This window comes from Notolepis coatsorum (genome assembly GCF_963971535.1).
Source record: "Notolepis coatsorum genome assembly, chromosome: 10".
Taxonomy (NCBI): domain Eukaryota; kingdom Metazoa; phylum Chordata; class Actinopteri; order Aulopiformes; family Paralepididae; genus Notolepis; species Notolepis coatsorum.
The window spans coordinates 93,787,634-93,803,026 of NC_140174.1; the positions used below are offsets into that span (position 1 = coordinate 93,787,634).

General features: G+C 39.6%; 1 protein-coding gene across 2 annotated transcripts in view; it reads right to left on the minus strand.

Annotated features, from left to right (window-relative positions):
• The window catches only part of slc25a37 (solute carrier family 25 member 37), a 50,870-nt gene extending 35,743 nt beyond the window's left edge, over positions 1-15,127 (minus strand). Inside the window, exon 1 of one of the 2 annotated variants that reach the window (XM_084323736.1) lies at positions 15,030-15,127. In XM_084323736.1, the coding sequence (XP_084179862.1) occupies positions 15,030-15,059 (30 nt within the window). In that variant the 5' untranslated portion in view covers positions 15,060-15,127. Of the gene's footprint in view, positions 1-2,350; positions 2,593-15,029 lie in introns of those variants that run through there. The other variant, XM_084323735.1, reaches the window with a different exon arrangement.
• Positions 15,128-15,393: the final 266 nt, after the last annotated feature.

Sequence of the window (15,393 nt, forward strand, 5' to 3'; positions counted from 1 at the left end):
CATGGCTCCGTGGGTGAAATATGAATACCATGACAGAAATTTGAAATATTGATCTTGATGACGGCGTAATCCGTCATTGGCAGATTAAGCATGTCGATGACGGCGTAATCCGTCATTGGCAGATTAAGCATGGCGAGGAATGACATCTGTATCCGTCATTGGCGAAAGATGGGTTAAAATACTTTGCGTTGACCAATCTGAAAAATATTCCAGAATTCAGGTCCTTGGCCCGCTGTCGGCTTATGTGTAATGTTTAATCCAATTCAACCCGCTGCCTGCACCATTCATCCGATGTAGCCTGTGTACTCCAGCCAGCCCTCTGCCTGCACCGTTCATCTGATGTAGCCTGTGTACTCCAGCCAGCCCTCTGCCTGCACCGTTCATCTGATGTAGCCTGTGTACTCCAAGCAGCCCTCTGCCTGCACCATTCATCTGATGTAGCCTGTGTACTCCAAGCAGCCCTCTGCCTGCACCATTCATCTGATGTAGCCTGTGTACTCCAAGCAGCCCTCTGCCTGCACCATTCATCTGATGTAGCCTGTGTACTCCAAGCAGCCCTCTGTCTGCACCATTCACACTTTCCAGAGAGTAGCTAAGCTCACAAAACCAATGGCTACAAGAAATGACCAAACTGTAAGTTATACCTGTCCTAGTTTACAAGCGTTTCCTCTTCCAGAAAATGATATGCTGCATGTTATTGAATCAGTATTTTAAGTTTCAATTTCACTTTCATTCCATGCTCCATTAATTTCCTCGTTAAACTCCCGTCTTTGTTTGTTTGTTTTTTTAAATAGGGATGCACAATATATTTGCCCATTTCACTTCTAATTTTCATACATCAGACTGACATTTTTTTAAATTTAGCCTGTAGTTCATAATTAAAGATAATTCATTCTCTTGTTCGGTTGTTTTAGCATAAAGGGGCACATAATCTCATACACATCCAAAAACTCTAAACAGTTTTGCACACATTCATTTAGACAGTTATTGAGAGTAAATTTGTTTGAATATGGCCACCAGTGATGTCATCTGGGACATTGAATCCTTGTATTGTGTTAATTACAGCTCAATTAAATGATAAGGTAGAAGTCCCTAGAAGACACGGTATTGCTCTTTTTTCATCTACATAATTTCATGGTGCTGTAATTAACACAAGGATTCAATACTAAAAGGTAATGTCCGTGTAATAGCATGTAACAACCATTAGCATGCAACAATTCTCACACTGAATATAACTGCAGGCACCAGTCCATGGGTTCCATCTTATATGGAAATAATATGGAAATGTCAGTGAAAGAATAGTTTGTCCAGATTGAGATTCCAAGACAATCAATTGTTAGCTATTTGTAGCACACAACCAGAACCTATTGGTCTGGTCTCAGATATTTGAGTGGTAATTTGGATTAAGTTTAACGACACCTTTTTAAATAAAGACATGCATGCTTCTGTGTTAAAACGTTGAGCTGCGTAAAACGTATACGATTTGAAACTATTCTAAAAATAAATAGTTTAAAACAAACAATAAGAGGGGTCCCTCCCTTGAAGAATTCTCACCCAAATGTATGGCTGTAATCATATCTGATGTCAGTGTGAAACACTACTGTTATATTGTGATTATGTGACCTGACAGTTTTCATACATTTTGAATTCTAGGATGACAGGAATGTTCTGACCTAAATGGGGTCACCTGCTAAGAAAGATTTGGGGGGGGGGGCTCATATTGTCAATACATGGACAACCTGCCCAATACAATGGCTATGGACTTGACAGCATCTAGGCATCTATTCCAGGTTCCAATGTCAAGTTTTAGACACTAGACTAGCCATGCATTTGACCTCTGCCAACGGTAGGAATTCGGCAGAAACACGCTGCAATATATCATAGCAATGCATGAAAATCTTAGAGAGAAAATGAGAGAGAACACCTATGGTGCAATGTTGCTAGAAGTAACGTTTTAAAATCGTTTAACGATAGAACGTGGCTTAAATTGGCTGGTAAAGTAGTTTTAAGTAACGTTAAATAACACGAGTAGCGTATCAAGTGAGTTTGATTACGTTAAAAACAAGAAAGATGAACCGTAGGAAGGAATTGATAACAACTAACGCCAACGTCACCACCACCAAAAAAATAAAGTCATAATTCCAGGCTAGCAGTAAAACGTTAGCAGCTATACCGTTATTTGCTCACGTTGAAGTTAGCTAGCTAGCTAGCTACACGGCTAGCACGTTAAGTTGTATTGGTTTTTATTTATATCTAACTGAATTGGCGAGCTAGCTAGCCGTGTTGCGTTATCCGACAACAAGTGAAGTAGTAGTGTGTTGTGGAAGTTTGAATTGCGAGGAGCCGATACCTTGACAGAGTCCACGGGGTACATCACGGTGTGCTCCAGGATCCCAGCCACGGCGCCCGCTGTCATGTGGGTCGACATTGAGACATGAGGTGGCAAACTCTCATACTTGTCGTTGTCATCACCGTCGGAAGGTTCGCCGTCTTTACTGTTGATCGACTCCGACATCTCCACTGTTACCACTGCATTCAACTCCATGCGCGGTAGACAGCGTTAAAGGGGTCTCTCTACTAGTAAGATAACGCTCTAGCTCATCATACTCGACGGCATGGACAGACCACAACATCATCATCACTGTGGAGTTCCAGCAGCGCCCGCGTGACGTCACCAGCAGGAGCTATTTTTGACCAATCAAATTCGAGACCAGCTAACAATGAGGCGGGCATTCGGCCTCCTCCTGGGCCAATGAAAAGTTACCCTGGTAACCAACATTGACAGTTGCAGAGAAATATTTTATCCTCTGCTACTACTACTAAAAGGCCATCTCTCTCTCTTTCTTTCTTTCTTTCTTTCTTTCTTTCTTTCTTTCTTTCTTTCTTTCTTTCTTTCTTTCTTTCTTTCTTTCTTTCTTTCTTTCTTTCTTTCTTTCTCTCTCTTTCTCTCTCTTTCTCTCTCTCTCTCTCTCTCTCTCTCTCTCTCCACACACATGACTTGACCACATACTGACAGCACACAGTCATAGATAGGTCGGTTATGTGTTGGTCTTATGCAATGTCTGTCTGTGCATTAGTATGAAAAGTCCATCCACCCCTTTTTGGTGTACATATTTCAAACCTGCTTGTTGTACCCTGGTAGGACGTCTGCTCACCAAAATTGACAGTTGAAGAGAAATATTTTATCCTCCGCTACTACTAAAAGGCCATCTCTCTCTTTCTCTCCCCCTCTCTCCACACACACATGGCTTGACCACACACTGACAGCACACAGTCATAGATAGGTCGGATTAAGTGTTGGTCTTATGCAATGTCTGTCTGTCCATTAGTATGAAAAGTCCATCCACCCCTTTTTGTTGTACATATTTCAAACCTGCCTGTGAGGTAAGGTTTTTACATAAGGAAACCATCCAAAGAATGTGATTTATCACAGAGATACCATGTGGTTTTGTCTTGACAAATACACCATAAGATGTGATGTTTTAGGCATTGTATGGCTGTGTCTCAGCTTCTTTGTGGTTTTCAGTGGTTCTCTCATAGTAATTAATACTTCCATTTACCACTTAAGAACCACTTTTGAACTATTGAACCACTGAAGCACCAGGCGCTATTACGCAGTGTGTGAAGCCACCAAATGTTTCAAGTGCCAAATTCAGCCCATGAAGAACTTCTGGAGAATAACATATTTTTTTATGTGTTTTGCGAACCATTGTTAGTTAGACTCCCAGTCGTGTTGTTTTGCACAGTTTTTTTTACAATACGAAGCGTAAATATATTACATATGGCTATTGTACATATGTATATTATGTACCTTTTTTCTGGCGGTCAAGATTAGTACTTAATTTACGTTTTCTGATGAGACTGTGTTGCTTGAAAGGTGCCGTCTGCAGCACAAGGGGGTGTCAACACAAAATAAGTAACTGTTTACCATTGAATTTAGGGGGAATCACAGACTGACGTACACACACACTCACCCTGGTGCCGGTCATGTGAATGATGGTCATATGAATTATCCTAGTGGATATACAAGCCTTTCATTGAGGAGGAACACCGGATACATCCTTTAGTTTCAGCTGTTCGTCAAGAGACATAGATGTTTTCTTGTTTGTTTGTCAAGCTTTGAATCGTGTAGCTAGATTCAATATCTATTACTGACATATTACATTTACTTTTTTTTTTTTTTTTTTTTAAACACACATATAAACAAACATGACAACACACGATAAGATACACAAGCATTAATATACAGTGTATATCCAACGAAATTACCATTTATACCAATGTCTTATACAGGATATACCCCTAATACCTGTTATTTAAAAACCTACACACATATGCTCCAGCTCGAACCCGCCCCTCCCGGACCCCTCTTTGGATAGTACCTCCATTATCCCTCGCTCCTAACCAGACACTACCATTATAAGCTAGCTTTTATTCTCTCCACCACTTCTAACCACATTGACATTTTGGATTCATTGAGACCCAGAATTCTTGCTGTAGATATTTCTTGATAAATCACATCGAGATATGTAAGAAACCAAACTTTCCGGCACATTTTTTCTGGTTGAAACCAGCGTGATGCGATCAGCTTTTTAGCTACTGTGATACCCGATAAAACCAATCTCTTTAGCTGTGGATTTACTGCAAACTCAAAAACATCATTCAATAGTAATACAGAGGGGTGTACAGGTATATTCCAAGATACGAGTTTTGATAATTGTTGGGTCACATCTTTCCAGAATGTCTTAACTGGTGGGCAGTCCATACATGTGCATAAATGTCCCTTCGTCCCCGTTTGTACATTGGGAGCATTTGGAGTCTTGTTTAAGACCCATTCTGTTCAGTCTTATAGGAGTCAAGTATGTCCTGTGAATAGAGTTAAGATTGATTTGTTGATGGTCCGGGTTCCTTGATGTAAGTCGGACATTTGCCCAGGCTCCTTGCCAATCAAAGTCACTTTCCAGGTCTGGTATATCCCTCCTCCAGACAGAGTCAGTTGGAGGGTTTCATACGAGGACGTTAGTAATTGATGATAAAAATCTGAAACAAAACCTCTCAATGTCTCTCTTTCATAGAAGAATTTGTGGTATCTGTGGTGTTCAATTGGTATGTCTAATGGAACACCGTGAGACTTCAAACATAGCCGTAACTGTATGTAAAAAAGCCATGTGGACATGGTGAGATTAAATTTGTTGCATATTTCTCCATAACTACAAAAACCCTGTTTGTTAAAAACATCCCCTAATGAGTGTATGCCTTGCTCTTCCCCTATAGGGAATCTTATAGGTCGTTTTTCAATTAAGAGTGCATTGTTATTGAATAAGGGAGTATGATTGTGCCATTTTTGTGGGTTAGGATATTTTTTTTGTGTTTCACGCCATATCCGGATCGCATGGGTAATTATGGGGCCAAATTTCCGTTCACAGTGCTTGATTGGTAGTTTAGTGTATGCTATGTCCTTCAGTCTATGTGGGGCTACTATGTTTTCTTCTAATTTTCTCCAGGATACTAATGCTTGGGGGTCAAACCATGTTGTCAATGGTCTTAATGTGTACGCCTTAAAATAGTGGAAAAAATCTGGAAATGCCATGCCACCGTCTGCTTTATTTCTCTGTGCGGTGGATCTTTTTATACGTGGTGGTTTGTTATTCCAAATAAATTTGTATGTGGAGGAGTGTAATCTTTTCCAGTAACCCTCTGGAGGGGGTAACGGTAGCATTGAACTGAAGAAGTTGATTCTAGGTAGTACATCCATCTTAACTATTGATATCCGTGCCTAAAATCCGTAAACTAATTTTATGTTGTGTGCCCTTGATTACGATTGGTTCTATGGATTGGGATTGTCTTATATATTGTGCTAAAGGCTCTAATGATAGATCGAATAGTCCGGGACTAAGAGGGCAACCCTGTCTGGCTGAGCGTGATACCGGAAAGATTTTGGAGATGATTGTACCTGTTGTAATCATGGCCGATGGGTCTTTGTATAGTACTTTAATCATATCAATGAATCCTTTTCCTAACCCCATCCTTTCTAATACTGCCCATAGATACGACCATTCCAGCCTGTCAAAGGCTTTCATAGCATCCAGGGACAGCATCGCCTTAGGTATGGTGTCGTCCTTGTCGGCATCTAGTACGTGCAGTATTCGTCTTATGTTATCAGTGATCAGGCGGCCTCTTATGAAGCCAGTTTGGTCCAGATGAACTAAAGACGTCATATGCTTTTTTAATCTGATGGCTAATACCTTAGAGTACAGTTTGATATCGGTTCCGAGGAGGCTTAAGGGTCTGTAACTACCGCACTCGGTGGGGTCTTTGTCTTTTTTGAGAAGGACTGTTATGAGTGCAATATTGTCGTTTTTATGGAAGTTCCCCTCCTTGACTGAGTATAAGATCATATTTAGTAATAAGGGTCCAATTATGTCCCAACAAGAAAGGTACATTTCTGGTGGGATACCGTCTCTTCCAGGAGCCTTACCACTTTGCATTTCGGATATGGCCTTCTTGAGTTCCTCTAGTGTGATCGGTGTTTCTAACTGTTTAGCGTCATCCTCTGAAAGTTTAGGGAGAATAATTTGATTAAGATATGTGTCCATTTTGTTTTGATCGAAGGTCGTTTCTGATTTATATAAGTCGGAGTAGAATTCTTTGAATGTATCGTTTATTTTTTCAGGGTCTGTTTCAAGTACTTGTTGTGCTCTAATGGTAGTTATATCTGCAAATTTTGCATTAATTCTTAATCGCATGGCTAATAGGTGACTAGGTTTAGAACCTTGGGAGTACTGCTGTTGTCTTGTGCTGCGTATTTGTATTTCCGATTGTTGTCTGTATATGGCATTGATCTCTATTTTAAGTACGTTAACTTGATTTTCTAGTCGAGTTGAGTTGTTGTATTTTAGAGAATTAAATAACGTTGAGTAAAGCGTTTCCAGTTCAGACAGTTTTGTGCATTGATTCTTGCGCATTTTACATTTACTTTTATAGTCATTTAGCTGACTATTGACATACATCTTTTAATCTAACGATTATTCAGTGAAATCATGATTCCAAGGAGTTAAGAAAGTAAAACACTGCAAACACTGAAGTGAAACAGACCTTTATTTTGCTGTGTGAGAAAGATTCCATATACAACACAAACTTAGTTTAGATCAGGGGTAGGCAACCCTAGGCACGCGTGCTTGCATAGGCACGCGGGGGCATTTGCATAGGCACAGGGGGCAGTATTAAAAAAAAATAAAAAATAAAAATGATTTTTTTTTTTTTTTTTTTTTTGCTTTGAAATATTATAGTGAAATATTTTGCACTGTTGTCGCATTTATCTTGTTGAAATCCTCCCACAGGTTCTTTTTACTACCACATATTTAATTGAGACCCTTTATTTGTTTATTATTTCAATTTAGCTGGAAATACATTGCTACATCATTCAGTAACATTTGCAGAGCCTTATAACAAAAACATTATTACGGTCTCCATTGTGACCAGTGGGATTAATCAACAAATTGTATTATTTATCTTTCTATTTCATTGAACATTGCACATGTTAAAAGCCATTTTTTTTACTCAAAATGTGAGTATTACCAAGTCAACTTGTGTTCTTAAAACAATGACAATAAACATAGTTTTATTAGGTTGAAATAATGTGGTTGTGTACTTATTTTTCTATTAACTTATTATGGATTGAAAACTGAAAACCTTAATGCACAGTAACTGAACTCAATATTTTTAAGTTCTGGTAACTTATTATTATATATTTTTTTACAGTGTAGTCTTGTGATCAATCAAAACTTATTTACACGATATACCTCACATTCACCCTCCATTCACATCCTGGTGTTCTCCATTAGGCCTGTAGGTGGAGCTATGACAGCACGTCGTACAGTACACACACCAATGGTGTGTGATGTGTCCAAAAATGAATGGGCAAATGTGAGTGAAATGGTCGCACTGTATGCAGCTGTTTGTCTGCATTGCATCCCCCCCCCCCCCCCCCCCCAACTCAGATTTAGGGTTGATACAACCATCATAATAATATTGTTAATAATAACAATAACAATAATGATGTAATAATGTAAAAATTATCATTAAAAAGACCTGATTATGAGGAAAAAAAAATTACGATGCATGGAATATTGTTGAGGCACACTAGTTACAACTATATTTCAAACAGGCACTCCATGTCAAAAAGGTTGCTGACCCCTGGTTTAGATGGTCAAATTAATCATGGGCCATGCATGCCTTTGAATAAGTCATTCTTAATAGTTTTAGTTTAGATGGTCAAATGAATCATGGACTGTGCCTTTGAATAAGTAATTCTTAATAGTTTTAGTTTAGATGGTCAAATTAATCATGGATCGTGCCTTTGAATAAGTCATTCTTAGTAGTTTTAGTTTAGATGGTCAAATTAATCATGGATCGTGCCTTTGAATAAGTCATTTAGTAGTTTTAGTTTAGATGGCCAAATGAATCGTGGATCGTGCCTTTGAATAAGTCATTCTTAGTAGTTTTAGTTTAGATGGTCAAATTAATTAGGGATCGTGCCTTTAAATAAGTCATTCTTAGTAGTTTTAGTTTAGATGGTCAAATGAATCGTGGATCATGCCTTTGAATAAGTCATTCTTAGTAGTTTTAGTTTAGATGGTCAAATGAATTAGGGATTGTGCCTTTGAATAAGTCATTCTTAGTAGTTTTAGTTTAGATGGTCAAATGAATCGTGGATCATGCCTTTGAATAAGTCATTCTTAATAGTTTCTTCTCCCTCCAGTGTCATTACCTGATTCTCGCTGTCGCCCAGAAGTTTACATTTCACCTTGAGATTGAATTGTGCCCCGCGTGCCAACTTTTGTCTTGGCTACAGGACAACATATCACCCTCAGTCACATTCTGTTACCTGTATCCATTTACACATTTATATTCAGCCTTCTGTTAAAAATATATATCTTTAAGAATATACTGTATTACCTCGCCTTTTCCAGCGAACAAAATAATTCATCTAAAGCATTAAAGGATTGGTCGAAGATTACAGGTGTAAATGACTTATGGCGATCACTTAATCCCACGACCCGAAAGTACTCTTGTCGATCTGCGAGACATAACACATTATCCAGAATAGATTATGTCTTTGCATCCCCGAGACTATTTGATAAATATGAAGTGGAAATGATACCCAATGCACTATCAGATCACTGTTATTTACTCCTAAAAGGAACATTTGGTATAATATCTTCCCGAGCCCCAAGATGGCGATTTAAATCGATGCTGCTTAATAACAAGGAATTCATTACACAACTCAAAGAAGCTCTTATAGTATTCCTACGGGAGAATACAAACTCGGTGCAAGACCCCAGAATAATATGGATGTCGGTAAAGGGAATGATCAAGGATTTCACTGATAGCTTTTCCTCCAAAATGCGCAAGAATCAATGCACAAAACTGTCTGAACTGGAAACGCTTTACTCAACGTTATTTAATTCTTTAAAATACAACAACTCAACTCGACTAGAAAATCAAGTTAACGTACTAAAAATAGAGATTAATGCCATATACAGACAACAATCGGAAATACAAATACGCAGCACAAGACAACAGCAGTACTCCCAAGGTTCTAAACCTAGTCACCTATTAGCCATGCGATTAAGAATGAATGCAAAATTTGCAGATATAACTACCATTAGAGCACAACAAGTACTTGAAACAGACCCTGAAAAAATAAACGATACATTCAAAGAATTCTACTCCGACTTATATAAATCAGAAACGACCTTCGATCAAAACAAAATGGACACATATCTTAATCAAATTATTCTCCCTAAACTTTCAGAGGATGACGCTAAACAGTTAGAAACACCGATCACACTAGAGGAACTCAAGAAGGCCATATCCGAAATGCAAAGTGGTAAGGCTCCTGGAAGAGACGGTATCCCACCTGAAATGTACCTTTCTTGTTGGGACATAATTGGACCCTTATTACTAAATATGATCTTATACTCAGTCAAGGAGGGGAACTTCCATAAAAACGACAATATTGCACTCATAACAGTCCTTCTCAAAAAAGACAAAGACCCCACCGAGTGCGGTAGTTACAGACCATTAAGCCTCCTCGGAACCGATATCAAACTGTACTCTAAGGTATTAGCCATCAGATTACAAAAGCATATGACGTCTTTAGTTCATCCGGACCAAACTGGCTTCATAAGAGGCCGCCTGATCACTGATAACATAAGACGAATACTGCACGTACTAGATGCCGACAAGGACAACACCATACCTAAGGCGATGCTGTCCCTGGATGCTATGAAAGCCTTCGACAGGCTGGAATGGTCGTATCTATGGGCAGTATTAGAAAGGATGGGGTTAGGACAGTTTGTTTGTACAGGTGTACAGTGTCCCCCACCCACCCCTCCTACCCAACACCCCCCCCCCACTCCTACCCAACCCCCCCCCCCCCCCCCCCACCCATCCACCTCCAATGTACAGTCCCCCCCCACCCCCACCTACCCAATCCAATGTACAGTTTCTACGTCTAATGTATATACTTTTTTCTTTCTGGACTCTTTTTGTATCACAAACAGTACTGTAATTGCAAATCTGGTATGTAAGTAAGTAAGTAAGTAAGTATTTATAAAGCACCTTTCATACATGTCATGTAGCTCAAAGTGCTGTACACAATTATAGGCATATATAACGATAAAAGCAATAAAGTCATAGTGATCAGTTAAGTTCAATGTTTAAAAAAAAAATAATAATAATAATAGTAACGTAAAAATGAAAATAACGTAAAAACAGTCATTTGCTTACCAGTTTGGGAGAACAGGTCCGCACAAACATTTCCGCTCAGTGGCAACCGGAAGTGCACTAAACCAATGCACTTGTATGGTAGGTAGCAATGTTTAGGTCTTATAATGCTAGTGTAGTTACGTTTTTATCAGTGGTCATAGTTGGGTCCATAGTGCTTTACCAAGTCCCATGGATCCATCAGTGGCCGTGTATTGTGTGCGTATGTACCCGTTCGCTCATGTGGTCAGTGGCCAGAGTTGGGTCCACAGGACTTATCCAAGTCCCATGGACCCATCAGTGGCCGCGTCTTGTGGTAGAAAGAAAGAAAAAGAAAAACGTATAAAGAAAACAGTCTAAAGTTTGAAAGTTTGGGAGGTCCGCAAAAACACGCCTTCAGCTCAGAAGCTGAGGCGTGTCAAAAACTTTTGAAAAACTGGAGGCGTGTCTCCTATTGTACCCATTCCTTCATCTAAAAAGTTTGAAAGTTTGGGAGGTCCGCAAAAACACGCCTTCAGCTCAGAAGCTGAGGCGTGTCAAAAACGTTTGAAAAACTGGAGGCGTGTCTCCTATTGTACCCATTCCTTCATCTAAAAAGTTTGAAAGTTTGGGAGGTCCGCAAAAACACGCCTTCAGCTCAGAAGCTGAGGCGTGTCAAAAACTTTTGAAAAACTGGAGGCGTGTCTCCTATGTACCCGTTCCTTCATCTAAAAAGTTGGGTCCACAAGGCTTATCCTAGCCTCATGGATCCATCAGGTTTTTCCAAGCCATAAGCCATCTATGTCATAAATGTATAGATGTAGCAGTACTGTCTATCGGTATGTCATGTATGTCACATATGTTACGATGAATTGAAAATGGGGGACCCTGATGTAAACAAGACGAAAGTCTTTCTCTGGTCTGCATCCCCTTAACAATTGTATGTATTGAGCTGTACTGTACTGTACCCATTCTGCAATCTGTTAATAAAGTTTTCAATCAATCAATCAATCAATCAATCAATCAATCAATCAATCAATCAATCAATCAATCAAAGGATTAATTGATATGATTAAAGTATTATACAAAGACCCATCGGCCATGATTACAACAGGTACAATCATCTCCAAAATCTTTCCGGTATCACGCTCAGCCAGACAGGGTTGCCCTCTTAGTCCCGGACTATTCGATCTATCATTAGAGCCTTTAGCACAATATATAAGACAATCCCAATCCATAGAACCAATCGTAATCAAGGGCACACAACATAAAATTTGTTTATATGCGGACGACGTAATATTGTTCATGCAAAACCCCAACACCACATTGCCTCATCTGCTCAAGTTGATTGAGAACTTTGGTGATTTATCGGGATTTAAGATAAATTGGCCGAAGTCGGCTTTCCTTCCACTTAACACCCCTGCAAAAAAAGATATAACCCTCCCAGGAGAGATACCTATGGTAAAACATTTTAGATGCTTGGGAGTGGAAATATTCCCCACCATAAGACAAACGGTGAAGCACAATTACACAAAAATCCAAAACAAAATCAAAGACGACCTTGATAGGTGGGCAAAACTTAAAAACTCAGTACAGGCACGGATATCAATAGTTAAGATGGATGTACTACCTAGAATCAACTTCTTCAGTTCAATGCTACCGTTACCCCCTCCAGAGGGTTACTGGAAAAGATTACACTCCTCCACATACAAATTTATTTGGAATAACAAACCACCACGTATAAAAAGATCCACCGCACAGAGAAATAAAGCAGACGGTGGCATGGCATTTCCAGATTTTTTCCACTATTTTAAGGCGTACACATTAAGACCATTGACAACATGGTTTGATCCCCAAGCATTAGTATCCTGGAGAAAATTAGAAGAAAACATAGTAGCCCCACATAGACTGAAGGACATAGCATACACTAAACTACCAATCAAACACTGTGAACGGAAATTTGGCCCCATAATTACCCATGCGATCCGGATATGGCGTGAAACACAAAAAAAATATCCTAACCCACATAAATGGCACAATCATACTCCCTTATTCAATAACAATGCACTCTTAATTGAAAAACGACCTATAAGATTCCCTATATGGGAAGAGCAAGGCATACACTCATTAGGGGACGTTTTTAACAAACAGGGTTTTTGTAGTTATGGAGAAATATGCAAAAAATGTAATCTCACCAAGTCCACATGGCTTTTTTACATACAGTTACGGCTATGTTTGAAGTCTCACGGTGTTCCATTAGACATACCAATTGAACACCACAGATACCACAAATTCTTCTATGAAAGAGAGACATCGAGAGGTTTTGTTTCAGATTTTTATCATCAATTACTAACGTCCTCGTATGAAACCCTCCAACTAGACTCTGTCTGGAGGAGGGATATACCAGACCTGGAAAGTGACTTTGATTGGCAAGGAGCCTGGGCAAATGTCCGACTTACATCAAGGAACCCGGACCATCAACAAATCAATCTTAACTATATTCACAGGACATACTTGACTCCTATAAGACTGAACAGAATGGGTCTTAAACAAGACTCCAAATGCTCCCAGTGTACAAATGGGGACGAAGGGACATTTATGCACATGTATTGGGACTGCCCACCAGTTAAGACATTCTGGAAAGATGTGACCCAACAATTATCAAAACTCGTATCTTGGAATATACCTGTACACCCCTCTGTATTACTATTGAATGATGTTTTTGAGTTTGCAGTAAATCCACAGCTAAAGAGATTGGTTTTATCGGGTATCACAGTAGCTAAAAAGCTGATTGCATCACGCTGGTTTCAACCGGAAAAAATGTGCCGGAAAGTTTGGTTTCTTACATATCTCGATGTGATTTATCAAGAAATATCTACAGCAAGAATTCTGGGTCTCAATGAATCCAAAATGTCAATGTGGTTAGAAGTGGTGGAGAGAATAAAAGCTAGCTTATAATGGTAGTGTCTGGTTAGGAGCGGGGGATAATGGAGGTACTATCCAAAGAGGGGTCCGGGAGGGGGGGGGGTTCGAGCTGGAGCATAATTGTGTAGGTTTTTAGATAACAGGTATTAGAGGTATATCCTGTATAAGACATTGGTATAAATGGTAATTTCGTTGGATATACACTGTATATTAATGCTTGTGTATCTTATCGTGTGTTGTCATGTTTGTTTATATGTGTTTAAAAAAAAATATATATATATATATATATATACTGTATGATAAATGCAACGTGAAGTTCACTATGACGCAAAATAAAAGAAAGTTAAAAAAATATATATATATCTTCATCAATACAAGGTGTATAGTGTAGTTGATTATTTTATTGTTTATCTATTTTAACGATGAACGAGAGGGACATGAATGGTATCCAGTGTCACTCACGGTTGGTTGAAAGAAACCTAAGCTCCCTGAACATCCCTCCCCAGCAGACTGCAGTGTCACTGTGTAGAGGTGTGACTGAAACGCCCTGTGACTTAGCAAAAACAATGTCTTACAGCACCAGACGTACACATCGCTACTGCTCATATTAAAAAAGTAAACTGCCCCCACTCCACGGTCGCTGGTCTAAAACATATGGAAGAAACATGTAGTAGTGCAGCAGTAGCCTTATATCATCAGCATACGCATAGATCTGTGGCAACCACTTGGCCATGATTCATTTGGTAGAATTAATTTGAACCTGTTGCAGCTGTGTGCCCTTTTAAGGTCACCGGGCGGTCTGAGGCATTTGAAAACGGTTCGTCATGTGTTCCGACCAGATTCTGATGTAGAGCAGGAGAAAAGTGGGTTACTGATCAAACTCATCACATTAGAACATTATAAACCTGTGATAAAACTATTTTTAAATCCAAGTAATAGACAAGAGATGCCGTAAGTACAGTACAACATCCAGATTTTAATTGACAAGCTTATTCTGCTTTGTCGGTGATGATCAAAAGTAATTAGAACTTGGAAATGGAATACAATTATGGATATTGTTCTATTTCTATGGTTGTTGCATAATGCCACCTACTGGAGACCTGCTCGGGATCTAATGAAGCAGGGGAATGCGTCGTGTCCCAGACAGTGTGCCAAGGCACCGTCTCGTCTTCCTGGTTCTTAGCAATACTGACTTTAATCACTCAAATGCAATTTAATGTCAAAATGACACTTGTCACAACAGCTTTGGCAAAATAACACAAACACCTGGATGAGCGTTCACCATCTATTCCCACAACACTTTAGTAGCCTACGTTGTCTTGACTGAATCGTCTAATTGAAATGGTTCAACTCACCTGGGTAAACCATTTCTTTTCAAGAGTCATCCATTACCAGATGCTATGGGGGCAGACCTGAAACTCTAAACAGCGCTGAGAGGGAGTAACCTGATGCGCCGGACGGATTTTCGAGTGGTCTCACAAATCCTGCTGCATGGCAAGGTAAGGAGTGGAACACCCCCCCCCCCCCCCCCCCGCTCATCTCTAGTGCCACCCAAAGTGTCTGCTCCGAGACAGGGCGGTGACCTGCAACCTGCTCCGAGTCAAGGTGGTCATTAGGTGTGGCCTGTAGCTTACTGTGACTACGCTTGTACTTGTATCCCCTTTAATCAGGGCAGTAGAGAATATGAAGAACAAAGCTTGGAAAGAATGCCATCAACAA